Source organism: Pteropus medius, unplaced genomic scaffold, assembly GCF_902729225.1.
Source record: "Pteropus medius unplaced genomic scaffold, Ma_sr-lr_union100, whole genome shotgun sequence".
Taxonomy (NCBI): domain Eukaryota; kingdom Metazoa; phylum Chordata; class Mammalia; order Chiroptera; family Pteropodidae; genus Pteropus; species Pteropus medius.
In genome coordinates this window covers 299,774-327,183 of record NW_024348532.1, presented here as the reverse complement: position 1 = coordinate 327,183, position 27,410 = coordinate 299,774, and the positions used below count along the sequence as shown (strand labels likewise).

General features: G+C 40.7%; 1 protein-coding gene and 1 pseudogene across 2 annotated transcripts; both read right to left on the bottom strand.

The window, feature by feature from the left end:
• VSTM1 (V-set and transmembrane domain containing 1) lies at nt 1–13,248 on the bottom strand. 2 transcript variants are annotated; one of them, XM_039879886.1, is made up of 9 exons: nt 13,041–13,248; nt 11,830–11,865; nt 11,412–11,696; nt 7,996–8,034; nt 3,376–3,468; nt 3,258–3,285; nt 2,999–3,036; nt 2,861–2,892; nt 1–877 (listed from the first exon to the last, which is right to left on the bottom strand). In XM_039879886.1, the coding sequence occupies exons 1-9, from the start codon at nt 13,072–13,074 to the stop codon at nt 806–808; spliced, it is 657 nt and encodes a 218-aa protein (XP_039735820.1). In that variant the 5' UTR covers nt 13,075–13,248; the 3' UTR covers nt 1–805. The 2 variants fall into 2 exon arrangements, with proteins under 2 accessions (XP_039735820.1, XP_039735821.1); XM_039879887.1 differs by lacking the exon at nt 11,830–11,865 and having other exon boundaries at nt 11,412–11,752; nt 13,041–13,070.
• An 11,028-nt stretch (nt 13,249–24,276) lies between these two features.
• On the bottom strand, nt 24,277–24,395 carry LOC120616500 (uncharacterized; annotated as a pseudogene).
• Between the last annotated feature and the right edge of the window lie 3,015 nt (nt 24,396–27,410).

The following is a 27,410-nucleotide window of genomic DNA, read 5'->3' as shown; positions in this document are numbered from 1 at the left end:
ATTAGGTGCCACTGTCACACAAAAAAGTTCACACTCAGAAAAATTCTTACGATGGAATATTCACATAAATTAAGTTTTGGGTACCATATGACAAAATCCACCTATATTCTCCAAATCTAACTTCATTGTGTCCTTTGATTTTGAATCTAGTAAAGAAATAATATAAACAGGAATGTGATGGTACAAAGAAAACTCTTACATTCATGGAAGAGAGGAAACTGGTCTTGACCTGAGAGTACCTGGCTGCCCAGCAAGGCACGAAAGAATCACAAACCAAATATACTTAGCCACTTACTGGGGTGCATGCTACACAGGGTGCTTTTGCTTGCTCAGAATTGAGTGTCTACCTTCGTGGCCCATGTTTTGTAATCCTTTTCAAAACCCCCTTGTCAATGGAATGCCTCACCGGACAGCAACCACACAAGCTTCTCTGGGGAAACCGCTCCCTATTTATGTGGTGCCTTCCAGAACTTCCTAAGTGAACATTACCAGTACCACCAGCTCCTGTATATATTGTCCATATTCTTAGCCTATGTATTAAGTCATTCCATACTAAAGTCATACTCCATATTTTGGGAAAATTCATCCACTAATTTTTGAGAGGAGTGAAAGCAAGAGGGGAGAAACCTAATTTTATTATTATGGATTGTGCGCCAAGGACACAGGCGACCTGGACTTCCGTACATCCAGTCATCTCAGCCATCTTAATCCATACTCTGCTTCCCGGAGAAAGATGCCCTTCCTCCAGTGGCTTCTGCTGTCATACTCTTTCAGCGTTGCACAGTCACAAGATCCTGAGGGCTCCTCAGTGAGGACAGAAGCTGCTGCCGATGGTGCCTTGATGATCAGCATACGTCTCTTCTTGGGGGTCTTCTGTCTTTGAGGAAAAGAGATGGGTACACAAGAGCATCTAAAGCTGAGCTGTCCCATTCGGTGGCCATGAGCCACATACAGCTATTTAAATGAATTAAAATTAAATTAAAAATTAAGGTCCGTGGTCGCACCAGATGTATTTCAAATGTGCAATAGCCACATGTGGTTGGTGGCTGCGGTATTGGACAGCGCAGCTATAGGACATTAATATTGCTCCCTAAAGTTCCATTGCTTCGGAGAGGCACAATATCATTTTATTATTAATAAAACGATACTGACGACCAGTGTTAACTGGCACTAATAAAAATCACTGCAAACGTATGCTTTTGAGAATAAGAACTACCATCCTGTAAGAATACCTACTGGTAAAGTAATATTGTATGGTTGTTTTAAACAACTTTATTCAGACATAATTTATAAATAATCTATAATTTCCCTATTAAATTCCCATGAAATCCCCCTATTCTAAGTATACAATTTGATGACTTTTAGTAAATTTGTAGAATGATACAGCCATCACCACAATACAATTTTAGAGCATCCATCACCCCCCAAAATTCCCTTGTGCTTGTCCATCCCCACCCCTACCCCAGCCATAGGCACCTACTGATTTGCCTTTTCTGGAGCTTTTATGTAAATGAAACAATAATACATATAGTCTTTTGTATCTGGCATTTTTTGCTTAGCAAAATATTTTTAGAGTGCATTCATTTATGTCATGTATCAGTGTTTCTTCCTTTTTATGGCTGTATAGTATTCTACTATATAGAGATACCATATCATAATATTGTTATATTATTTTTTAACTATATAATATTTTTGCTATATAATATTATTATAGTTTGCTAATTGATGCCATGAATTCAGCATTTGAAATAGGCCAGATTTGTTCATTGATGTTTCATTTGTGAACCTGGAGACTATGTTTTTTCATAACTTAAAAATACCTACCTAAATGAATGCAATGTGCATAAATGTTTTTTAAATGCAAAGGGAACTATTGTATGCACCTTTTGGTAATCTTCTGTTTGCTTTGACTTAAACAATGAACCAATGAACCTCTGTGTTCTGTGGGAAAATGTATAAATGTTAACTGATACTGCTCTTAGATGAAATGCTAATTAATGTTAAATCATGAAGAAGCAGTATTTTAAATAGTAAAAAAAATTGATTGATGTAAATTGATTAACATTTGTTAATTGATGCTTTTATGCTGTCCATCTGACATTAAATTTGCTGGAAATGCCAGTAAACCTTTTATGACATTGCTAGATTTATACAAGCCTTTAAAATGGGGTTTTTGATTCCCATTAGCTATGATAGGAAATTAAGGGTTGAAACCACCAGGATTTTGTGATTTGTCTCAGACCATAGTGGTGATAAGTAGCAGACATTGGGTGCTGAGATTCAGCTACTTGGTAATTCAAAACACATGGCATTTGCTTTATTGGGGCGGTTTTTTCTTTTTTTAGATATAATTGATATATAAAATTGTGTAAGTTTAAGGTGTACAAAGCATTGATTTGGTACATTTATATATTGCAATTTGGTCATCACCTTGGCCTTAGCAAACACCTCCATACTGGCACACAATTATCTTTTGTGTGTTTGTGTGTGTGTGTATTAAGATCAATTAATATTTAGCCTCTTAGCAACTTTCAAGTTTATGATTCAGTGTTGTGGGCTATAATCATTATGCTGTGTGCCAGATCTCCAGGATTTATTTACAAGCTATAAGTTTGTACTTTAAATAGCCCCCCCCCCGCCCCCGCAATTCCCCTGACACCCAGCTCCTGGTAACCACTGTTCTACTCTCCATCTTTAGTAGTTCGGTCAAAGAACATTTTGAACACGGCATTAATTGGCCTCCTAATTGTGTGAATTGGGGGTGTCCATGTAAACAGAGTATGGGAGAAACCAGGAAGAAGATGGGACTTGCCTGGGTGGTGAGTGAGCGCTTGGGGGGATTTTGAAGAGGAAAACTCACCGAAAGTGATACACTTTCCGGGTTGGACAAATCTGCATGTGAGTGAGAGGAAAAAAATTTCAGTTCCCAGATGGCAGGAGTTGAGCTGGTGACTTTCTATACTGTGTTTCTTTCCTAGGTTCTTCCCTTATTGCTTACCTGAAGGCTCCTGCTTGGGAAATCTGGAATGCCTGGTTCTGAGAGAGACACATACATTAAAGCATAGGATCTGATGATTTGGAGGGATGATAAGGGCTTTGGAGAGGAGAGGAGAAAGGTCACAGTGTGGGCTGGGAGACAGGGGTTGTCACAGGGAAGAGAGTGGGGCTGGGCATGAGAAATAGGGTCTGTGCACATGGGATCTCTGGAGGATGGAGTGCGAGTTAAGCAGGGCACAAGAGTGGCCAAGTAGATCTACCTCTTGGTGGATTCTTCATGTGATGAACCTGTAAGAGAATACAGGGGAGGATTTATCTAATGAACCTTCTCTTTACTTCCCTTCCCAGCGTTTTTAACCAGTGCTTCTCTGAACTCACCATACTGAGTGCATTTGTAGATAAGGAAGATAGAAGGGAAGAGGAGAAAGATGATGAGGCAGCTGAAGGTGGTGACAAAGATGATTCTGGTGTCTGGAGGGAGAGGAGCAGGACAGAGAAACAGTTTGGCTCCTGAAACACACTGATGAAGTTTACCAGAACAGCTGCCTTATCTTACTCAGCATAATACCCTCTAGGTCCATCCATGTTGTCCCAAATAATAGGCTTTCATTCTTTTTTTATGGCTGAGTAATATTCCATTGTATATATATACCACCTCTTCTTTATCCAATCATCTATTGGTGGACACTTAAGTGGCTTCCATGTCTTAGCTACTGTAAATAATGCCGCAGTGATCATAAGGGTGCATATATCTTTTTGAGTTAGTGTTTTGAATTTATTTGGATAAATTCCCAGAAGTAGAATTGCTGGATCATACAGAAAAAGGCAAATAGCATATGATTTAACTTACATGTTGAATCTAAAAGAAAAAAAAAAAACAGAAACAAACTCATAGATACAGAGATGGGAAGGGAGTTGGGAGGTTGGATGAAAAAAGTGAAGGGACTAAGAAGTACAAATTGGTAGTTACAAAGTAGTCACTGGATGTAAAGTACAGCACAGGGAATATAGTCAATCATATTATAATGATTCTGTATGGTGCCAGGTGGGTACTAGACTAGTCAGGAGTGACCACTTTGTAAGGTATATAAATGTCTAATCACTATGCTGTATACCTGAAACTAATATGATATTGCATGTCAACTGTAATTGGAAAATAAATCTTAAAAACATGGAGCTGCCACTTCAGAGCAAGAATGTCCCATTGCTTTAGTCATTTTGCTTAATCTGCCTGAACTTTCATTTCCCTATTCAAAGTGAAGGTAACAATTATAGGTACTTTACTGGACATTGGAGAGATTAAGTGGGTGGACATGTTTCATTCATATGTAAACCAAACACCAGGAAGTCAGCTGAGTTCCCCGAAGGCAGGAGGGGCTTGGATCCTCATGTGTCTAAGTCTTTAGCTAGTCTGCCACAAGGTCAGGATCACTCTGGGTTGGCCGCTGGGTGTCAAAATTCAAAAGACATGATATTCTAAACCTGCTTCAGAGAACTGATAATCTGATGAGATAATGTATGTATCCAACTAAACTGTAATGCTACAGAGGTGATAACAAGTCCAATGACAGGCAAACGGAAGTCCAAACTCTCACCCAGTTCCAGAATCATTATATATATGTAATAAGCTGGTAAAAAGGTACAAATATTCAGTTATACACACACACACACACACACACACACACACACACACACACACACACACACACACACATACATGTATGTATATGTGTATGTATATGTGTATATATATGTATATACACACACGACTGAATGTTGTTCAGCTGTGAGAAAGAGGAGCATCCTGCCATTTGCAACATGGACCTGGAGGGCATTAAGCTAAGTGAGATAAGCTAGACAGAGACAAATAATTCATGGTATCACTTATGTGTGAAATCTAAATAATAATAATTCATAGAAACAGAGTAAAATGGTGGTTGCTGGGAGCTGGAGGGGGATAGCAAGAAGCTGGTAAAAAGGTACAAATTTTCAGTTATAAGAAGTTAAAAGGTCTGAGGATCTAATGTATAACACAGTGACTATAGTTGATAATACTGTATTGTATATTTAAAATTGGCCAAGAGAGTAGATCTTAAGCGTTCTTACCAAAAAAAAGAAAAAGAAAAAAAAAGGTAAATATGGGAGAGAAGTTGAGAGATGTGTCCATTAACTCAATGGGGGGTCCTTTCACAATGTATACATATCAGATCAACATATTATATACTTTACGTTACTTACCAGTTATACCTTCAAGGAAGCTGGGAAAAACAGGAGTGGAGAAAAGGAGATAAGAACACCTAACTTGAAGAGACAGGTAATGATGAAAAGCACAGGGTTGACAGCATCTAGTCTAGAATCCGACTTACCATGTGGTATATGAGATTGCAGTGACAATGATGGTTTCCTCACCCAAATCCCACCCACGCCCATCTCCCTCTGTAACGAATACTGTCGCTGCTCCTGCACCATGTTCCCAGACCCCTTTACCAACTTTATGCACTCTTGATCATGGTTTCTTTCCCTTTCCTAGTGAATATTTGCATCTGGAAGGATCCGAAATGCCTTGAAGTTTATGTGCCTCAGGGTCACCCCTTTACCAATGAGTGCTCTTTGTGGGAGCACGAATGCCTTGGCTCCCCAGCCTCCCATACTTGTGACCTCTGTGTGTCCTGCACTTCCCTGCAGGATTGAGCAAAAGATGAAAGACTGGACTACTCCAATGTTGTCTGGTCTTTTTTCCTCAAAATCCTTCTTCCCCACTCTCTTACAGTGTCACTTTGCACTAATACTTCTCTAAGAGTCTGCTTTCGGTGGCGCCAAATCAAAGAGACCCTCAAAAGCAAGAATTCTATCAGAGCATCTCCATGGATGTATGAAAATAGGGCAGGAACAGCTGTTTCTGGACTATCAGGATCCCTTGATAGAAGCGGACAAACATCCGCCCTGCCTTAACCCTTCAGCTCCTCCCTTGTCTAGGCACAGTTTTTCTCACATAGCAATTCACTAGAAATGAGAAGTAAATTATTACAAAATTGTCCTCTTCCTATGGCCCCACAACCCGTTGAACTGAGTTCACCCTGAGATGTCCACATCTCTATTTACAAATTTCACATTTCCATTTACAAATTTCCAAAATAAATTACAAAGCGTCTATGAAATTGTCTGAGGGAATTGACTGAGCAATGGGGTTCAGCTTGACCCCAGAAAGAAAGCCTGGCCCCAAAGAGAAAGCCTGGCCTTGTGTCAAAGTTAGTGATGAAATTCATTATCAGTCTGCACAGAATTAGAGCACAGGGTTCCTACTGGCAGCTTTAAGGCACATGTACACAGGCTGGGGACAGCATATCTGTGCTTAAAGATTTGTTATTCTGTTTAGAATTGTGGTGATATAAACATAAACTCAGAAAGTATATTTTAAGAAATGATATACACACCTACCAGGATGGCAATAATAAAATAGTAATTAACAAGTGTTGGCAAGAATGTGGAGATATTGGGACCCACATATTCGACTGGTAGGAAGGTAAAATGTTGCAGTCACATTGGAAAACAGTCTGGTAGTTCCTCAAAAAATTAAGCATAGGGTTACCATATGTCCCAGCAATTCTACTCATAGGTAGACACCCAATTGAGAAGAGATATTTGTACACTCGTGTTCATAGCAGCATGAATTGCAATAGCCAGAAGATACCAACACTGTACATCAACCGATCAGTGCAGAAACAAAAGGTGCTCTATCCACACAATGCAATAGTATTCAGCCAAGAAACGAAATGAAGTACTGACGTACACTACAACCTGGATGAATCTTGAAAACGTTAAGAGAAAGAAGCCAATCTCAAAAGACCACATGCTATGTGAATCTTCTTATAGGAAACACCCAGAGGAGACAATACCATACAGTCAGACAGCTGATTAATGGTTGGCAAGGCCTGGTGGGAGAGATGGGATGGGGAGTGACTGCTTAGTGGGTGGGAGATTTCACTTGGAGAATTATACAGTGGAGATCATTGCACAGCCTTGCGAATATACTAAATGCCACTGAGTTGTACGCTTTAAAAGGGCAGAGTCCTGGAATGTGAATGATACATCAATAAAAAAGAAAATAAATTATACAAGAACTGAAAATATGAAAGCTTCTCTTCCTCTTCCCTTTCACACACCACTACACTTTCTACCTCATCTCTTGATACTTCCATGCACCTCGACTCTATCATATTTCAGAGCTCTCCAAGAAAACATTTCCTGGCATGAACTACATTCACATAGCTGGAGTAACAGCCATGCCCCAAGCCCGCTGAAACTGAATAAAAACGTTACTAACACAAGTACTTATTTTGCAAGCACACTTTTCGAAAAAATGAATTATACCAGCATAGGCTCTAAAGACAACTTTTAACAATCTTGGCTGTTTGGAGTAGACTGCAGACAGGTTATGAGTTGCTAAAAAAAAAATGGGTTGAGAAGATGATTAAGCATTTAGATGCCATTAAATTCTGGATGAGTTCCTGTTTCAGTCTAAAGCTGCCAAAAGCCCCAATTTTTACAAGCCTGAGGACAGAATCTTAGTCAATTCCTCATAGAAAAGCAACATCAGAGAAAAAGAATTTAACATTCACCTATTTTTGAGAACTTTAAAATTTTTGTGTAAAACTTAAAGTTCTTCAATCAAATATACTCTCAAAGTACCTCGACTCCACAGGTCCCAATCTTGTTTCCCAGACCAGTCATATAAACTACCCCCCAAACCGCACAAAATGCCACCATCATTTTTCATTATATAAAATGGCAGACAATGCACCTTATGATGTTTTACTCACCAGATTTTTCAGACCTGGGAGTGCTTAAAGGTCATCTTCTCAAAAAGAATATTATTTTCTCTAGTCACATTGAGAAAGTGGGCATTAAGATTCTCCTTGTTCCTTTTAATCAAATGGGGATCCCTTGCCTCGTAAGGTGGATAGAACTGGGAAAAACAGCTCTTCTTAATTATCTTACCTGTTTTTACTGAGGAAGCTCTGGGTCCATCATGGTCATCTAAAAAACAGTGTGCAAGAGAAGTAATCACAATGATTATGTGGGGACCTCGGGGACGTAGGTTCTCATGTTTTATTTATGGACTCTTTGGGTAGTGGAGAAGAGAACATCTTCTCCACATTCTAGGTGCTCACTAGGTTCCCAAACAAGGGCCAGAACATTAGAGTACAATTCTTAATACTCTTGGAGTTTAGTATTGTTTTCATTAACAAAATAGTTATGAATGACACTGCTAATTCCCTGCCTTCCAATCCTATTCCTTGCCAATCTTCCCTATCCCAGGAAAGAGCACCATTTTGAAAACATTTTCTCCCATTTGGTAGGTTGCCTTTTTATTTTGTTGATGGTTTCTTTTGCTGAGCAGAAGCTTTTTCATTTAATGTGTCCCACTTATTTATTTTTGCTTTTGTTTCTTATGCTTTTGGTGTCATATCCCCAAAAAATTGTTGCTAAGACCAATGTCAAGGAGACTTCCCCTATGTTTTTCTTCTAGAAGTTTTATGGTTTGGGAGGAGGTCTTAATGTTTAAGTCTTTAATCCATTTCGAGTTAATTTTTGTGAGTGGTGTAAGATGAAGTTCCAATTACATTCTTATGCATGTCATTATCCAGTTTTCCCAACATCATTTATTGAAGAAACTATCCTTTCTCCAATGAGTACTTTTGGCTCCCTTGTCAAATATTGGTTAATCATATATATGAGGGTTTGTTTCTGGGCTCTTGATTCTGTTCTGTTGATCTATGTATCTATTTTTATACCAGTACCAAACTGTGTTGATTGTTATAGCTTTGTAATATAGTTTGAAATCAAGAAGTGTGATGCCTCTAGCTTTGTTCTTTCTCAGGATTCCTTTGACTATTCAGGGTCTTTTGTCTATTCCATAGAAATGTTAGGATTGTTTGTCCTATTTCTGTGAAAAATGCCATTGGAATTTTGATAGAGATTACATTGATCTATAGACAGCTTTGGGGAATATGGAAATTTTAACAATACTAATTCTTCTGATCCATGAACGTGAGATGTCTTTTCATTTGTTTCTGTTTTCTTCACTTTCTTTCATTGGAGTCTTGTCATTTTCATTGTACCTATTTCACCTCCTTGGTTAAATTTATTTCTAAGTATTTTATTGTTTTTGATGCTATTGTAAATGGGATTGTTTTCTTTATTTCTTTTTCAGATACTTTGTTGTTAGTATATAGAAATGGAACTGATGAATGTATGTTGATTTTATATCCTGCAACTTAACTGAATTTGTTGATTAATTCTAACAGTTTTTTGGTCTTGTCTTTAGGATTTTCTATATATAAGATTATATTATCCTCAAATAAAGACAATTTTACTTCTTCCTTTGCAATTTATATGCCTTTTATTTCTTTCCTTGCCTGATTGCTCAGGCTGGGACTTCCAGTACTCTGTTGAATAGGAGAGGTGAGAGTGGGCACCTGATCTTAGAGGAAAAGATTTCAACCTTTCCCCATTGAGTATGATATTAGCTATAGATTTGTCATAAATTGCCTTTCTTCTATTGAGGTATGTTCCCTCTATACCCACTTTGTTGAAAGTTTTTATCTTGAAAGGATGTTATCTTTTGTCCAGTGCTTTTTCTGCATCTATTGAGATGATGATATGATTTTTATCCTGCATCCTATTAATGGAGTGTATCACATTATGTATGTTGAACTATCCTTGCATCCCAGGAAATAATCCCACCTGACCACAGTATGTGATCTTTTTTAATGTGCTGGTTAATTCAGTTTGCTAACATTTTGTTGAGAATTTTTGCTTATGTATTTATCAGGGATATTGGTCTGCAATTTTCTTTTCTTGTAATGTCCTTATCTGGCTTTGGTATCAGGGTAAAATGAGTGTAGGAGAGTTTCCCGTCTTCAATTTTTTTGAAGAATTTGAGAAGAATTGGTACTATTTCTTCTTTAAATGTTTGGTAGTGTTCATCAGCAAAGCCATCTTGTCCTGGATCTTTTTTCTTTCTTTCTTTTTTTTTTTTAGTTGGAAGACTTTTGATTCCTGGGCTTTTTTTGTAGTTGTTATTGGGAGATTTTTTTTGTAGTTGTTGTTGGGAGATTCAATCTCCTTATTCTTACTGGTCTGTTCAGCTTTTCTATTTCTTTGTGACTCATCTCAGTGCGTAAACTTACACAAAGTCTCTCTCATCTTTAGATGATTTTCCAAGTCCACATTCTCCAGGTGCTCTCAGACCACAGCCAAGAGGGGCTAAAACTGGTTAACAGTCTCCTGCTGGTTGCACAGCTGGTACCAAGGTCTGTCTGCCTGCAATCTTATGTATAGGTGGGTGAGACTTCTCCCAGTTCCCTTGGCATATGATGCTGAACCCCATGGCTCCCCACAGAGGCACTTTTGTTTGTGGATAGATGCTGAACTTTTGTTTTTGAAGGGAGGGGACAGAAACAAGGGATGTCTTGTGCTGCCATGATGATCAGTTAGGTTTTTTCCTTAGTTTCTTGACTTATAGTGGTTTGGGGATCCTGTGTTTTCAGCAGAGCAGTAATGATACATTCAATTCTGTTGCATGGAATCAAACACTGGAGTGTCATACTGTGGCCTGGAATCATGCCAGGGTCTACATTGACTGACAAGGGAAGTTTTAGAAGTGATCTTGAAGAAGACAAGGCAATGGGGGTGAAGGGAAGGACCAAGGCTTCCCGTTTTCCGCTGCATCTGGAGATTTTCTCACCTTTCTCTCTGTATTAACCATGTCTTTTGTTTTCTGCATTTAATGCCTTGACCTTGCTGACCCTGGAGGGATTCTCTTCTCAGGGTTATCCAGTTCCTGGGGATGGGAAACAACTCTCCCTCAAGCTTACCTTTCAAGTGCAAGCCCACCAATCCAGAACTCACAATCCTGCCACCTCCTTCACTGGGCTCACACTCAGGGCCTCATTATCCCAGACAACGAGTAACAGCCTCTATACCCCAACCCTGAGCCTGTTGTTTCCCACAGAAACCACAATAAAGGCTCTTGCCCACAGTCCTCGCCCTCTTTCTGCTTTCAGATTGACCCTGGTCTTCCTCGTGTGGCCCTGCATGGCATGGTATGTCCCCAGACTGTACCACATTATTTCTCCCATGACAATCAGATCTTGATCTCTTGGCCTTATTGCATCTCGAATTTTCTGTTAATACCTCTGTTCTAAAACACTGTCTCACATCCACATCATTGAGACCCACTCAGAATCCCTGGTGAGAGTTTGTCCCCAGACTCAGTTCCCATTTCCCCATTTCCCTACAGTCAAGGTATTGCATCTGTCTTTTTATTTCTTGGATTTCTTCCTCCCCTGCCAGATCACAGGACAAGGAAAAGGTGCATCAAAGAGCAAACCTGAGACTGCTCTTCTCACCTGTGACCACCAGCTGCAGGTGTTCACTCTTCTCTGACCACTCGTGGGAGCCTGTTGTCTTGTAGGCACAAAAGTACATTCCAGCATCCTTAGGCTCCAGGTCTGTGAGGAGAAATTCAGCATCGTGTCCGGCTGAACTCCGTTCCTGCTTGTATCCAGAGTCCTGCGACTTCCCCAGCATGAATGTCACATTCTGGAGCTTACATTGGCACTTCAGGGTGACATTACTACCGCGTTCAACCATAAATCCAGGCAGGGCGTTGAGGGAGGGTTTGGGAAGTTTCTCTGGAAATAATTCAGAGTTAGTTTGACTCTTCATCTTGATGACCACAAGCATTCTCCTAGAATTCCAAGGATTAAAGGGGAAAATCATGAAGCTTGGGATGTAGGAACAAAGTGTACATGGGAGACAACTCACCATTCTTTTGCTCATATTCGTAGCCCAGACAAAGCCCTGGAAGAGAAACTCTCATGAGAGATGAAGGATGTGCTTGTCTTTGAGTACAAAGCAGGCAGAGAACACACAACTAATTTATTAAAGATCTGCCCTATTCCTCACAGGTACTTCCCTGGGTTTACTTTTACCTTTTACTTCCGTCCCATTGTTTGTCCTTCAGAAGTTATGATTGTGTACAACTTTCCAGCAACCATTTCTGATTTATCACATTGGGAACTGTAACAAAGCTTTCATGATTACTCTTTCTTTTGCTGTCTAGAAATCATTGAACATTTACCTATATTTTTCCCTCATGCTTTCTGAGATGGCAATGTTTATCCTTACCACTTAATACAATGGTTATGTGTGCAGTGTGGGAATAGGGTTTCCTCCCTCATTCAAAGGGAGAGGGTTTGTGGTACAGGGAATGAATATGGGGAGGATGAGGCCAGTCTCTGACTGCCCAGCATATTCTGCCCTGCAGCTGGAAGTCTGGGGTACAGCGACAGCAGCCACCTCTAAAGTTCAAATGTGTGTAAAAAGGGCATTACCCCAAAGAGAAGGGCTGTACTCAGAAGGAGGAGGAAGGAACTGGGGTACATGATAAGTCCTGATGTTCCCTCCACACCCCAACTCATGAAAGAGGATATGGAACTTCATGGGGTGGAGCTGCTGGTTCAAAGCCAAGAGCTTCTATGAGACCAACCCAAGATTATAATCCAGGCCATCTTCTTTATAGGCTGAGGTCTGTTCGATTATATTATGTTTAAGCTGAGCATGATTAAAATCAGACTGAGGATTGGGTGAATCAGGAAATTTTTTTATCCATCATCCCCAGGCATTGTTCTCTGTATTCTGGTTAGTACCCAAACCCACAGCATTTCACACCCTGTAGACGCTGCCCAAGGGAACATTCAGGGCGAGACTGGTGTTTAGAAGAGACAGATAGAGATCTCATATGAGCTCTGCATTTCTTGGCTGAGTAAACAGGGTGTTACTTACTACACATCTCTGAACCTTGGGTTCCTCATCTCCTTTGTGCAAGCATGGGTATATCACAGCCTACGAAACTGTGACAGGTGGCATGTATTCAATATACAGAAGTCATCATTTCTGCTCCTGCCCCGTTTTCCATATTAACCTCCACTCCACCATGAATTTCTCATCTATCCTTCCCGGACCTGGAGACTCACCGAGGCAAAACAGGGTCAGGAATCCTGTGATCATAGTGTCCCTTCCACCTGGACCAAGATTCTGTCTTCAGTTTTACGGTTCAAAGGAAGAAATGGGATCAGGGTGATACTAGCTCTCCAACTGGCCACTCTGTCCCCAGGATGTATGGGGAGATGTTTGGTCCTGACACTCTGGGGTTCCACAACAGTTTCCTTCTTGCAACTAACTCAGGAAACCAGAAGCCATCAATGACAACATCTCCCCATAAATGGGCATGTGTGGCTATAGCTCCACTCACCCTAAGATCTATCTCATTTCATCTGAAGTCATGTCCAAGACATTTTCTTTAGAAAAACATTTTTTTGGAAATTGTTTTAGAGTCACAAAAAATAGTATAAAGAGTTCCCACATATGCCCATCAGCCAGCTTCCCCCAGTGGTAATATAAATATAGTACATTATCAAAACCAGAAAATTGGTATTAGTGCAATACAGTGGATGGGCAAGCACATAGTGATATCTAAAATGCTGGGATCTCTGTAAAAGGTGGACACTCGCTGCCCCTGAGAGCAGGTAGGCCAACAAGAAAACAGAAGTGAATGTGTCTGCTTTGAAGCTGAGTAAACTTGTCCCCCAGTAAACTGACAAATGGGTCACACAATAGTCAGATTTTTAACTTGCTTTCCTTCACAGAAGAGAAAGTAATCAAGGGACATTAGAAAGCTTTCATTCAATTATTTCTTTAAATGGGGAGAACATAATCCCATTTTCTAAGGAGCTAAGGAGGAAACATTGATGAATTAAGGGATTTCTTCCTCCCTAGAAGTACAAGATTCATTCATCTTTCATGCCTGGCTTTCTAAGTGTTACCCTAAAAATAAAAGGCCTTTCAAAGTGAAAGACAACAAGCATTTATTTGAGATCAATGAGAATAGCTATTTGGAATGCACTGATTATGCAGAAGCCAAAATTGTGTTCCAATTAGAAGACAAAGGCAATGGGTATTTATGAAAAAGAGTTAAGGAACAATTGTATCAATAGAAGGAAGGAATTTCTATAGGTGCAGAGACGTGAACACAGCTAATTCTATACAATGTTTTTAATTTTCAGTGCAGTAGTCATCAGTCCAATAGTCATAATATCTGCTTTCTTGCTATTTTTGCAAACAGTTCTTTGGGATATAAAGTTGCTTAAGGCCTGTCCAAAGGTTATTTTGCCCTGTTTTAACATCCCAAAGGTTTGAAGTATAAGACTGTGCAAGACAGGTCCTTTGAGATGGCAGCTCTGGCTCCATTTTAAAGTGGCTCCATGTATATTATTGTTTATATAAGTCAGTTAAGACTTCTATGGACTAACAATTGCCTTACATAACTGAAAACACTAGGGTTATAATGGGTTCAAGCATGGGTAGATCCAGATACTCAAATTATGGCTTTGGGAATCTGTCTTTCTCCAGGTTGAGGTGCCACTTTCTATTTGTATAGACTTGGTTCTCTTTATGTGCTAGAGAGATACCCACCAGCATCTTTAGGCTGAAACAGTGTGCTTGCACTGATCCTTGCAACAAAAATCCTTAGACGGACTCACGTTGCTTGGTCTTGGTTTACATGTCCATTCCTAAATCGATAGATGTAGCCAGGGTGATGCAGTACGTTAATTGGCCTTTCTGGGGAACACGAGCACACCAGGAGCTAGGAAGATGGACCACAGAGAGTGGGCGAGAAATAGTTGGCCAGTGGACCAATCAAGATGGTCTTACCAGAATACATAGGAGATTAGTAGCTGGCCATGTAAAAATCAATAGTGTTCACTATGTGACTTCATTTGCCCATGTCAGTGTGTGCCCCAGGCAAGAGTTATGCCTCCTTCTAAGAACTTATCTAATCTATGGTTCTGGTCTCCTTTAACCATGAGGTCACTGAAATAACATGCAGGTGCTATTATAATAACTACACGTCAATTTTCTAGAATTATTAGGTCCCAGGCCTATGGGCGTGAGGGGTGGGAAAGAAACATAATGTTGTAAAGACTGAAAACTCTTACATTACCTCTCAAAGTAGATGCCAGCTCTTCAGATACACAATACCCTAGCACAAGCAACAAACGGCAGAGAGAGAAACCAGGAGTAGATGCTCATACATTTTCCAAGAGGCAAAATGGATCAAGTCTTCCAAACTGGACTAAAATTATTGGAGGAATTAAGATTGGAAGAGAAGACAGAGTAAGTGGAGGAAAGCTCCAACCCTGGGCCCTTCTACGTCTTTAAAAGACACATTGTTTGAAGCTCATAGAGGCTCATTGCCCTCTGATTCAACCTCGACCCTGTGCTGCAATCGACTTTTATTTAAGAACAATTTCTCAGGATTATGTTTCCAACAAATCACCAATGGAAAAAGAGTTATGATTTTTATTAAGATTTGAAATCACATAAGGTCAGTCCTAACTAATAATAGAAGTGTGCGTGTGAATGCACATATGCAGGCATGTTTCTCCATATCCCTCAGATCACTTTATTTCTGTCCAGTTTTATCTATATCCAGATCAGGTTCACTTTCTAAAAGTGAGGCCAAAAGACTCTTGTGTCCAATTCCCACCTAAGCCCTACTCACCACGCCCCTACGGAAACCTGCGACTATCACCAGATCGATCTCTTCTTTTTACTCCCAGCCACTTCCATCCTTTGATTTTTGCGACTTCCCCGTAATCTAGAGCATTCCACGTTTCAAATGCTGATTCAAACCCAACATCTTCCAGGAAGTTTTCCTGACTCCGGCCCTTCCGTGACCTCCAATAGCACTCATAATTCGTGATTTCAGTTCATTACATGCTACCTTGCAAGTTCGTCTTTCTGCGTTAGCTAAAGTGAGAACGAGGGCCGGGGCATGAGCTCATCTATCCTCCGCCAATCTTAGCAAGGTATTCCGTACACAGTAGGCACTGCATAAGTAAAATGGACACGGGCTGGATGCAAATCAAGCATTGCTCTCAAATGCTGTAAAATGGAGTGGTCTTCAACCCTATTAAGTGCCAAAGGGGATGACAAACGGATAGGCTGGCCCCGGAGACCACAAGTCCCAGCAGCACATGGGGGTCTGGCTTTGGTTGGTGGTGGGAAGTGGGCGGTCGGGGAGGTGGGGAAAAGATGGTTTTGTGTACAGCGCAAGGGTCCAAGCACACAAGAGACTGGAGTGCCTCACGGGGCGAGGCGGGAGGTGATTTAACAGACAATAGAACATTCACTTGGATGGACAATGCAATTTGGCTATGTCTGGACAGCAAAAGGAACACACCTTCTCCCGCAGACCAGCAGAGGTCAGCAAGCCGCTGTCCTGCTCTGTGTGTGCGCACCCATTCACCCACACGACGCCCCCTCGCACGCTGCACCCTTTGTGCTTGCTCCAGAAGCCAGACAGCCAGGTGGTCCAGGAGTATGCCCAGAATGCCGTTCCTGAGCATGTGTGCAGCGTGTGCCTTCTGGAATCTTCCCTGCACTCCATCTGCAGCACGCGCCATCTAGCATGTGATTTGTGGCAGCTGCTGACCTAGCATCCGTTCTGGGAGAGGTCTGAGATGGGGTCCCTGGGTTGGGCGACCACTGCACTGCATTGTCCTAGTGAGAAAGCACTGCATCTCCACTGGTGAGTACCTGTTGGCACTGGCCCACGACTACAACTGGAGTCACTAGCTGAGTGGACGCTGGAAAGCGGTTGACTGTGCGGTCTTGGTGCCTGAGACCCCTGGTGGTTATGGACAGCGGCCCACGTGCAGGGCAGCAGGTGAGGGAGGTGGATGATGGGGTAAGGGGGTGTGGGAGGCCACCGCTGGTGGAGTACCTGCTTGGGCTCTCCTACCACCTCTGCCGAGAGGACATGGGTTCTTTGATTTGAGGTGCTTTGGGTGTGTCTGAGAGGAATTTTTCACTCAAATGGTTAACTTTGTAAACAGCTCTTTGTTCTGCTTCTGTAGATATATTTGCCACATAGGCCAAAGGGTAGGGTGACCTCGAGAGTAGCTAAAGACTCATCCTCTCCTTTTGCTTGTTCTGTCTAGATAACAGATGTATTGCCTAAGTTCCTGTTTGAAAATCTCCTGTAACTGCCTGTAGCCCATGGCAATTCCCCCCACCTGCTGTAACCCATAGCAACTCTGGCACCCAGTAGCCCGTAGCAACTCCCATGCTCTGTAACCGCCTGAGGGCAAATTAACCAATCAGCCCATGCCAACTGTAAAACTAACTGCACAGATAAGCCCTATAAAAGTAAGTTTACCCCGAGCTTGTGGCCCAAATCTTCAGAGCACTAGCTCTTCTGGGACCTCCGGCATAATAAACTTGAGTTCTCCAACTCTCCGGGTGCTTGGCTTCTCTCTGGTCTGAATATTCTGCAACATGTCAACTAAAAAATAATATCAACTAGGTGTTTTCCTCACCAAAAAGGATTTATTTGGGGAAAAAGAAAAGGGTTGCAACCCAGTGCATGTGGACGTGGCAAGCCAGGCTCACACTCAGCTTGCAGGCCAAGTGGGAGGGCTATATACAGAAGGGCAAAGGAAGCTAAGGGGAGGGGAAGTTAGAGCCATGGAGCTTTATTATGAATAGCCCTTCCTGTGGGGTTCTCACCATTCCATACAGCGCGAGACCATCTGTCAGCCCCAGCTCCTTATCCATTCGCCTGGTGATGTGCACAATGTGAATGATGCCCCTAAGTGAGAAAGATGGCTGCAGTCAGGCTCCCTCCGGACACCCTTAGCAACTTCCTAGTGGAAGTGAGTCAGCACTTCTCCCCTTATGTAACCATGTGCCTGGTAGGCAGGTGAAGGCTTCTATAACTTGGCAGTGTGCCACTATTGTTTAACCTGTGTATGTAAAGATGCCGCCACCTTGCAAGTTGGGTTGTGCCCTTGCTGGAATAAAGAGCTATGTCGCAGTTGCCTACAGCTCCTTGCATTTAATTCCAACTGTCCAAGCCTTACCTCGGTATCTCGAACCTGCAGCAACACTCGCAATAAGCATGAAATGTCTGTAGCTCATTAAAATCCTGTTTCCATGTCCTTTAGGTATACCCAGCAGTGGGATTACTGGATCGTATGGTAATTTAATTTTTAATTTTTAATTTGAGAACCCTTATATAGTTTTCCAAAGTGGCTGCCCCAATTTACATTCCTACCAATCATGTACGAGATTTCCCTTTTCTCCACATCCTCTCACTTCTTTTTTGTCATCTTGTTAATAGTCATTCCAGTGGGTGTGAGGTGATAGCTCATTGTGGTTTTTGATTTGCATTTCCTGATGGTTAACGATGTTGATTATCTCTTTATGTGCCTATTGGCTATTTTTGATGTCCTCTTTGAAAAAAATGTCTATTTAGTTCAGCCCATTTTTGAATCAGATTGCTCATGGGATTTTTTTGTTTTATTAAGTCTTATGAGTTCTTTATATATGTTGGATAGTAACTCCTTATCTGATATACGGTTTGCAAAAATTTCCTCTAATTCTGTAGGTTGTCTTTTCATTTTGTTGTTTCTTTTGCCATGCAGAAGCTTTTGAGTTTGATTTGCATTTCCTGATGGGTAACGATGTAGTCCCATCTGTTCATTTTTTCTTTTGTTCTTCGTGCTTTGGCGTCATGTCCAAAAAATCATTGGCGTGACCAGTATCAACAAGGTTCTTCTCTGTGTTTCCTTCAAGTTTTATGTTATCAGGGCTTACATTTAAGTCATTGACCCACGACTCTGGGACACAACAGCTCCCTTGGCACCACAGCCTCCTCCAAGGTCCTTTGGATGCACAGATGGATGGATCACTCAGGTTTCCAGGTGTGCTCCGTGCAGAGGTGCTTTTGTTTGGTGATGGATGGTCAGTTAGTTGTAAATCAGTTAATTGAAGGTGAGAGAAAAAAGGAACAATTTGTGCCACAATGATGCTGACGTCACTCTCGTAAAATGTTAATAGCGGTTATATAAGTATATGTACCTCTGGTCATGGGAGACACAGATGTCACTAATGTGGAAAGCAGGGGCTCTGTGCTATTTGCCTCAGTATCCCATGTCCACACAGGTCCTGGCCTATAGTAGGACCTCAGCAAATGCGTGCTGAGTGATGAAGTGCTGCAGTTTGAGCATGACTTACAAAGAATTTACAAGAGCATGAAAGGTTATAACCTCACAATAACTTCCCATCTTCCTCCCACCAAGTAAACTTCACTTACAGCCTCACACTAAAGTCACTCCCATCCATTGGTGGGATAAGCATTAGCTCAAAGAGGGAGAAAGCCCTGTCATGGGAAAGACCTACATGTGACAACCTTAGCTTTGGTCTTGGAAGTTTTCTGAACCAGTTGTGTCTCATTCCTTGATCCTCTAAATAAGATAAGGTTCACTGATGCCCTAAAATCTCAAAATCAAGATGGATATTACAGAAAAGGAAAAACATATGTTCCTTCCCTGTCCCATATACAGCTGCATATGTAATGTTTTCATCAGCTCCAGCTGCTATAGCAGAATACTGTAGACTGGTGGCTTCACCAATCTCTGTGTCTCACAGTTCTGGAGGTTGGAAATCTGAGAGTAGGGTGCCAACATGATTGGAGTCTTAGTGAGGATGTTCTTCCTGGTATACAGACAGCTGCTTCCTCTCTGTATTCCATGGCCAAGAGACATGTCTCATGTTTCTTCTTATAAGGGCACTAATCCCATTTGTAGGGGGTCCACCCTTATGACCTAATTGTCTCCCAAAGGCCCCACCTCCTGATAACCATCACAAGGATTTAGGGCTCCACACTCCAGCTCAGCTGTGTTTATTCTTGTCTGCTCATCAGGCCCCTGGAGGTAAAAATAGTAAAAATTCCTGTGCATGGAATTGACAAATCTGACTCTGAGGGTTTTCTTTCTTTCTTTCTTTCTTTTTTTCAGAATTTTTTAAATTATGAATTTAAAAGCTAGTCAGGTTATTTCACATTGGATAGGTTTTGGTTGGTTGTAGATTTCAAGGAATTAGTTCATTTCATCTAATTTGTTGAATTCATGTGTATAGAGTTGTAGCAGTCCATTGTTATCTGTTGACTGCCTGTGGGATCTACAGGTATAGCCCGAGTTTTATGCCTAACATGGGTAGTTTGTGACTTCTGTTTACTTTTGTACGTCTTGCTAGAGGTTTTTCAATTTTTTTAATTGATTAATTTATTTTTTGATGGTGACATTGATTACAAAATCCAATAAGTTTCAGCTATACACTTTAACAGTAAGGCATATGTATATTTACACTGTGTGTTCACCTCATATAGTTAGATTTCTTTCTGTCACCACATATTTGACCCCCTTTACTCCATTTATCCCCGCTCCCTCCTCCCCACTATCCTCTGGAAACCACTAATCTATTCTTCAAGACCATGAGTCTCTGTTTGTCCTGTTCATTTGTTGCTTTTAGGTTTATATCCCACATATAAGTGATACCATGTGGTTTTCAACTTTTTCTGTCTGGCTTATTTCACTTAGCATGATTATCTCAAGGTCCATCCTTGTTGTCGCAAATGGCAGTATTTCATCTCTTCTTACGGCTGAGTAATATTCCATTGTATATATGTTCCACAGCTCCTTTAGCCAATCATCTGTCATAGGACACTTCGGTTGCTTCCGTGTCCTAGCCACCATGAAAATAATGCTGCTGTGAATACTGATGTGCAAATATCTTTCCAGATCTGAGTTTTCAAGTCTTTGGGGTAAATACTCAGTAGAAAGATTGCTGGATCATATGGTAGATCAATTCCTAGTTTTTTGAGGAACCTCCATACTGTTTTCCACAGTGGCTGTACCACTGTGCAGTCTCACCAACAGTGTATGAGAGTTCCTATTTCTCTGTATCCTATCCAGCATTTGTTATTACTTGTCCTATTGATTACAGCTATTCTAACAAGCGTAAGATGGTATCTCATTGTAGTTTTAATTTGCATCTCCCTAATAGCTAGCAAAGTTGAGGATTTTTCATATATTTGTTGGTCATTTGTATGTCGTCTACAAAGAAGTGTCTGTTTAGGTCCTCTGCCCAGTTTTTGATTGTATCATTTGGTTTTTGTTATCGTTGTTGTTATTGAGTTGTATGAGTTCTTTATATATTTTTAATATTAGGCCCTTATCGGAGGCATTGCTTACAAATATATTTTCCCATTCAGATGGTTGTCTCTTTACCTTGTTGACATTTTCTTTTGCTATGCAGAAGTTTTTTAGTTTGATGTAGTCCCATTCATTTAATTTTGCTTTTACTTCCCTTGCCTTTGAAGTCAAATTCATAAAATTCTCTATAAGTCCAAGGATCTTGAGTTTAGTTCTTATGTTTTCTTCTATGCATTTTATTGTTTCAGGTCTTATATTCAGGTCCTGAATCCATTTTGTGTTAATTTTGGTATATAGTGATAAATAACAATCTAATTTCATTCTTTTGCAGTGGCTTTCCAGTTTTCTCAACACCATTTATTGAAGAGGCTTTCCTTTCTCCACTGTATGTTTTTTTTTTTTTTGGTCAAAAATTATTTGCCCATATAAATATGGGTTTACTTCTGGACTCTCGATTCTATTCCACTGGTCTGTGTTTCTATTTTGCTGCCAATACCATGCCGTTTTGATTACTGTTGCTTTGTAGTATAATTTGAAGTCGGGCAGAGTGATGCCTCCAGCCTCGTTCTTTTTTCTCAGGACGGCTTTGGCAATTAGGAGTCTTTTGTGCTTCCATACAAATCTAATGATTTTTTGTTCTATTTCTTTAAAAAATGCCGATGGGATTTTGATGGGGATTGCATTAAATCTGTATAATGCTTTAGGTAATAAGGTCATTTTAACAAAGTTGATTCTTCCAATCCAAGAACAGGAAATATCTTTCCATTTCTTTGTATCTTCTTCAATTTCTTTTAATAGGTTCTTGTAGTTTTCATTATATAGGTCCTTCACATTTCGTTAAATTTATTTCTGTATATTTTATTCTTTTTGTTGCAGTTGCAAAAGGAATTATTTTTTCCATTTCTTTTTATGACATTTCATTATTAGAGTATAGGAACGCTATGTATTTTTGAATGTTGATTTTGTATCCAAAAACTTTATTGTATTTGCTTATTGTTTCTAGTAGTGTTCTTGTGGAGTCTTTAGGGTTTTCTATGTAGAGAATCATGTCATCTGCAAATAGTGACAGTTTGATTTCTTCATTTCCTATTTGGATGCCTTTTATATCTTTCTCTTGCCTGATTACACTCGCTAGGACCTGCAGTGTTATACTGAATAACAGTGACAATAGTGGAAAGCTTTGTCTTGTTCCTGATCTTGGAAGGGTTTTAGTTTTTCACCATTAAGTATAATGTTGACTGAGGGTTTGTCATAGATGGCGCCTTTATTATGTTAAGGTACGTTCCTTCTATACCAATTTTGTTAACTGTTTCAATCACAAATGGATGCTGTATCTTATCGAAGGCTTTTTCTGCACCTATCGATATGATCATATGATTCTTATTTTTTAATTTGTTTATGTGGTGTATCACATTAATCAATTTGCATATGTTAAACGATCCCTGTGCCCCTGGGATGAAGCCCACTGGATCGTAGTGTATACTCTTTTTAATATGTTGCTATATTCGGTTTGCTAAGTCTTATTTAGAATTTTTGCATCTGTGTTCATGAGAGATATTGGTCTGTAGTTTTCTTTTTTGTGTGTTATCTTTACCAGGGTTTGGTATCAGGGTAATATTGGCCTCATAAAGTGAGTTGGGAAATATTGCCTCCTCCTCAATTTTTTGGAAGAGTTTGAGGAGAATAGATATTAAAACTTCTTTGAATGTTTTATAGAATTCACTGGTGAAGCCATCTGGACTTTTACTTTTTGGTAGGTTTTTGATGATTGTTTCAATTTCCATGCTGCTGATCAGTCTATTTAGATTTTCTAGTTCTTCTTGATTCAGTCTAGGAAAGTTGTATCTTTCTAAGAACTGGTCCATTCCTTTTAGATTATTAAATTTGTTGTTATATACTTTTTCATAGTATTCTTGTATGACCCTTTGTATTTCTGCAATGTCAGTCATAATTTCCCCTCTTTCATCCCTGATTTTGTTTATTTGTGTCATTTCTCTTTTTTCTTTAGTGAATCTAGCCAGGAGTTTGTCAATTTTATTAACCTTCTCAAAGAACCAGCTCATTGTTGCTTTTTTTTCTATTGTTTGTTCGTCTTCAATTTCATTTATATCTGCTCTAATTTTGATTCTTTCCTTTGCTGACTTTAGGCTTAAGTTGTTCTTCCTTTTCTAGTTTTTAAAGATGAAGCTTTAGGTTGTTTATTTTCGCTTGTTCTTGTATTTGGAGATAGGCTTGTAATGATATGAACTTTCCTCTTATGACCGCTTTTGCCATGTCCCAAAAGTTTTGATATGTTGTACTATCATTATCATTCATTTCTAAATATCCCTTGATCTCTTTTTTTATTTCTTCTCTGACCCAGTTATTCTTCAATAGCATATTGTTTAATTTCCATGTATTTGTGGTTCTTCCTGCTTTCTTATTATAGTTGATCTCCAGCTTCAAAGCATTATGATCAGAGAATATGGTTGGGATGATTTCAACCCTCTTATATTTGTTAAGGCTATCTCTGTGTCCCAGTATGTGGCCAATCCTTGAGAATGTTCCATGTGCACTAGAGAAGTATATATAAAAAGCTGTTTGGAGATGAAAGGCTCTATAAATGTCAATTATGTCTAGTTGGTCTAATGTGTCATTTAAGGATGTTATTTCCCTATTGATTTTCTGTTTGAATGATCTGTCCATATCCAACAGTGGGGTAATTAGGTCCCGTACTACGATAGTGTTTTGGTCTGTTTCTCCCTTGAGTTCTGTTAGTAATTGCTTTATATATTTCCGGGCTCCCTGATTGGGAGCATAGATATTAATAAGTGTTATGTGTTCTTGGTGCATGATTCCCTTTATCATTATGAAGTGTCCCTCAGTATCTTTCTTTATCTTTTTTGTCTGATATTAGTACCGCTACTCCTGCTTTTCTCTGAATGCCATTTGCTTGAAATCATTTTCCACCCTTTCACTTTGAGTCTATATTTGTCTTTGGAACTGAGATTTGTCTCCTGGAGGCAGCATATGGTTGGGTTTTGCTTTTGGATCCAATCTGCAACTCTGCCTTTTTATTGGTGAGTTTAGTCCATTTACATTTAGGATGTTTCTTGAAATATGAGGTTTTCCTATAACCATTTTGTGTTTTGCTTTTTTTTTTTTTTTTTTACGCCTATAGCACTTGGTCTTCCTAGGTGGTCTCCCATCCAAGTACTAACCAGGCCTGACCCTGCTTAACTTCCAAGATCAGATGGGATTGGGCTTTTTGAGGGTGGCATGGCCGTAGACATGTTTTGGTTTTTGATAACTCGGTGCTTCCATTGCTTCCTTGTCCTTGTGTGTCTGTTTTTTGTATTTTGGTCGGGTTTTGTGGGCTTTCCCTCTGGTCCTTCTTGTTTTATGTTATATATTTCAGTTCTAAATCTTGGGCGTGTGGTTACCATTACAAATATGTGGAGGATAGTTATATATATGTAGTAGTCCATTTTCTTCTGCACGTGCCTTATCTTCATTCCCCTTTGTGAATTTGGATCTTTGAATCATCCCCTTTTCTGTCACTGTTGTCTCAGTTTGTCCCTATGTATACTGAACATTCATTACTATCTTGCTATAACAAATCTCTTCTTATTGTGTAAGCTTATAATGCTCTGTTCTTAGTAAGGGTTGCACTCCTCTGCTTCTATCTGCCTGCTAGTCACCTTACTCCTGGTTACGTACTTTTTATTGTCATTATGCCCATTATTCTTATGCTTCCTCTCCTGATGTTATCAGCTAGTTCTTGTAATTCTCCTTCATTATTTTTTATTCTTCAGTTTCTCTCTTCTTCCTTCTGATTTATTTCTATATTTCTGTCTTCAGTATTACTGATCCTTTTCTCCATTTGGTCAACTCTATTTCCCAAGCTTGCTATTTACTTTTTCATCTCTTGCAGTGTGTTCTTCATCGCCAGAAGTTCTATTTAGTTCTTTTTGAGGGTTCTGTCCTTGCTAAAGAATTCATTCTGCACATCTAGTTATTTTTGTCAATTCCTGAAATTGTTTTATGAATCATTTTGGATTTCATTGAGTTTTCAGAAGTACCATCTTGAATTTTCTGTCATTTAAGTCACATATTTCTATGTCTTTAAGCTTATTTTCTGGAGATTTTTCTCTTTTTTTTTTCTGAGATGCCTTGTTGCCTTGGTTGTTCATGGTGTTGAATGGACTATTTCCCTTCCTGGGCATTAGTGGAAGTGTATTTTGCTTTTTTTCCAGTAAGATTTATTATATAAAGATGTCTCTTTAGCCTGTTGCAAAGAAGGTGCTTTTCTTTTGGTTTCCAGTAGGTGGCATCTAAGCCTCTTGGATCTCTGCTTTATATAGTCTTAGTAATGCCTTTTTTTTTTTTCTTATAGATATTCAGTCACGCTCGCTATCCTTAGTCTCAGTTCCTGTCAGTGTTAGCCAGTAAGAGTAGCGTTTCCTCAGATTCCCCTAGGGCTCTGCGGCGTTCAGTCTTGGAGGGCATGGGGGGAGGGGCCTTCTGGGTTGAGGGATTGGCTGCAGGTCAGCGTTGCGTTTTGCAACCGCACTGGTAATAATCAACTGTTGTTTCTCTGCTATACCCGCTCTCTGCTTTCTGCCCTGCTGTATGGGCACTGCCGCTGGCCGTGTGGAGCTCACAGCTTTCCCAGGCAGGGGCTGTTCAGGGAACCTGCCGCAACTTCTCCCCTCCCACTCCTCCTGCAGGGAGCTTCACCTGCAAGAGGCACCTTCTTTGTTTCTCCTAGTCTACCACCCAACTCCCTGGGTTCTGACCTGTGGTAGCTCTTATACACAGATCCCACGCTCAGATGTGCTGGTGTGCAGTGCGGGTGTTTTTTGTTGAGTTTTAAATGTTCACCTTATTGTTGTTTCAAGGTCTGGGAACGTCTCTCACTCCACCATGTTTCTGTTGTCACCGCTTTGGTATTCGATGGGGGAAAGGATAATCTTTTCAAATGTGGTACTGGAACAATTGGTTATCTCTATGTATTTTTAAATGAACCCTGACTCTTATTACCTTGAAGTAGATTATAATCATAAATGTAGAGGTCTGGTGGAGGATGGCAGACTAGGTAAAAGCAAGGTTCACCTCCTCCCATATCCACATTGAAATTACAACCAAATTATAAAATAATCAACCTGGAGAATCACTTGAAATCCAGCTGATCATAACACCTACGTCTGATAATATAAAGGAGCCACATAGAAGCCAGTAGGAGGGTCAAAGTCGCAAATCAGACTGTATCCACACCTGCGGGTGGTAGAGGATCACCTGAAAGGAGAGCAAAGTTGCAGAGGCTCCCCTGAAGGATAGGGGGGTCCTGGTCTCATCTGGGGGCTCCCAAGCCTAGGGTCCCAGCCCAGGGAAGAGGAGATTCCACTAACTCTGACTGTGGAAACCAGAGGGGATTCCGGCCATCTGGGTAAGTTGGAAGGCGACTGAAACCCTAGATGCCCATTTGAAGGACCCACACACAGGGTTTCTGACCTGTAGACACCCACCGAGGGCACTGGCAGGATTCATACTGAGAAAGTCTGCATTACCTGGAGCCAGAACAGGGCTGGAAGAAGAGCCACCATTGTTTCTTAGTTGACCCCAATGGTGCAATCTACATAATTTACCAGCTTGACTGTGCAGACCCCTCCCACAGGACCATTAGGAAGCGCTGGCCTGAGGACATCAGCCTATCCCACCCAACCTGCAGTTTGCCTGGGGCTTTTGTTGCTGGGTGGCTGCCACACCCTGCACCAGTTCAGGGCCAAACATTCAGAGCTGACAGCCAGGGCTGTGAGCTTGCATTTCCAAGTTAGTTTCAGGCAGATTACTGCTGCCAACACTAACTTGGGCAGATCTTGGGGATCTGTGGTCAAGTCCCAGACAGCAGCTGGTCTTGCTGTGATCTGAGACTTCTGCAGGAACATTTGAACAGTTACCAAAGTTACAGCAAGACTGAGGCTATATATATCTGACTGCCATTGTCTCCCTGAGACTCTGCCACACTCTACCCACAATTTGCCCCAGATGGCCCATTAACCATGAACCACCACCACCCTGCTCCCCTCCCACCCCCTGCCCCTAAACCACACAGGTGACAAATTTTGGCTAGCACCAGGCAGGCACTGCACAGAAATCAGTACAGGCAGACCTCTTCTGCCCGTAAGAGTTGCAGTATTACATCTGGGGAGCGCAGGGGTGGGGCTGCCCACACGGCAGCTGGTCTCACTGTGATCCGTGACTACAGCAGGAAAGCCCAGGCACAAAAATTGCAGCAAAACAGGC

Excerpts from the sequence above, each read along its gene's own strand:
- VSTM1 (XM_039879886.1), bottom strand. The coding sequence starts at position 13,074 with ATGATCACAGGATTCCTGACCCTGTTTTGCCTCG. Across the intron at positions 11,866-13,040 it reads CCTGACCCTGTTTTGCCTCG|GGCTTTGTCTGGGCTACGAA; the intron begins GTGAGTCTCCAG and ends TTTCTCTTCCAG. Across the intron at positions 3,286-3,375 it reads CTACAAATGCACTCAGTATG|GTTCATCACATGAAGAATCC; the intron begins GTGAGTTCAGAG and ends ATTCTCTTACAG.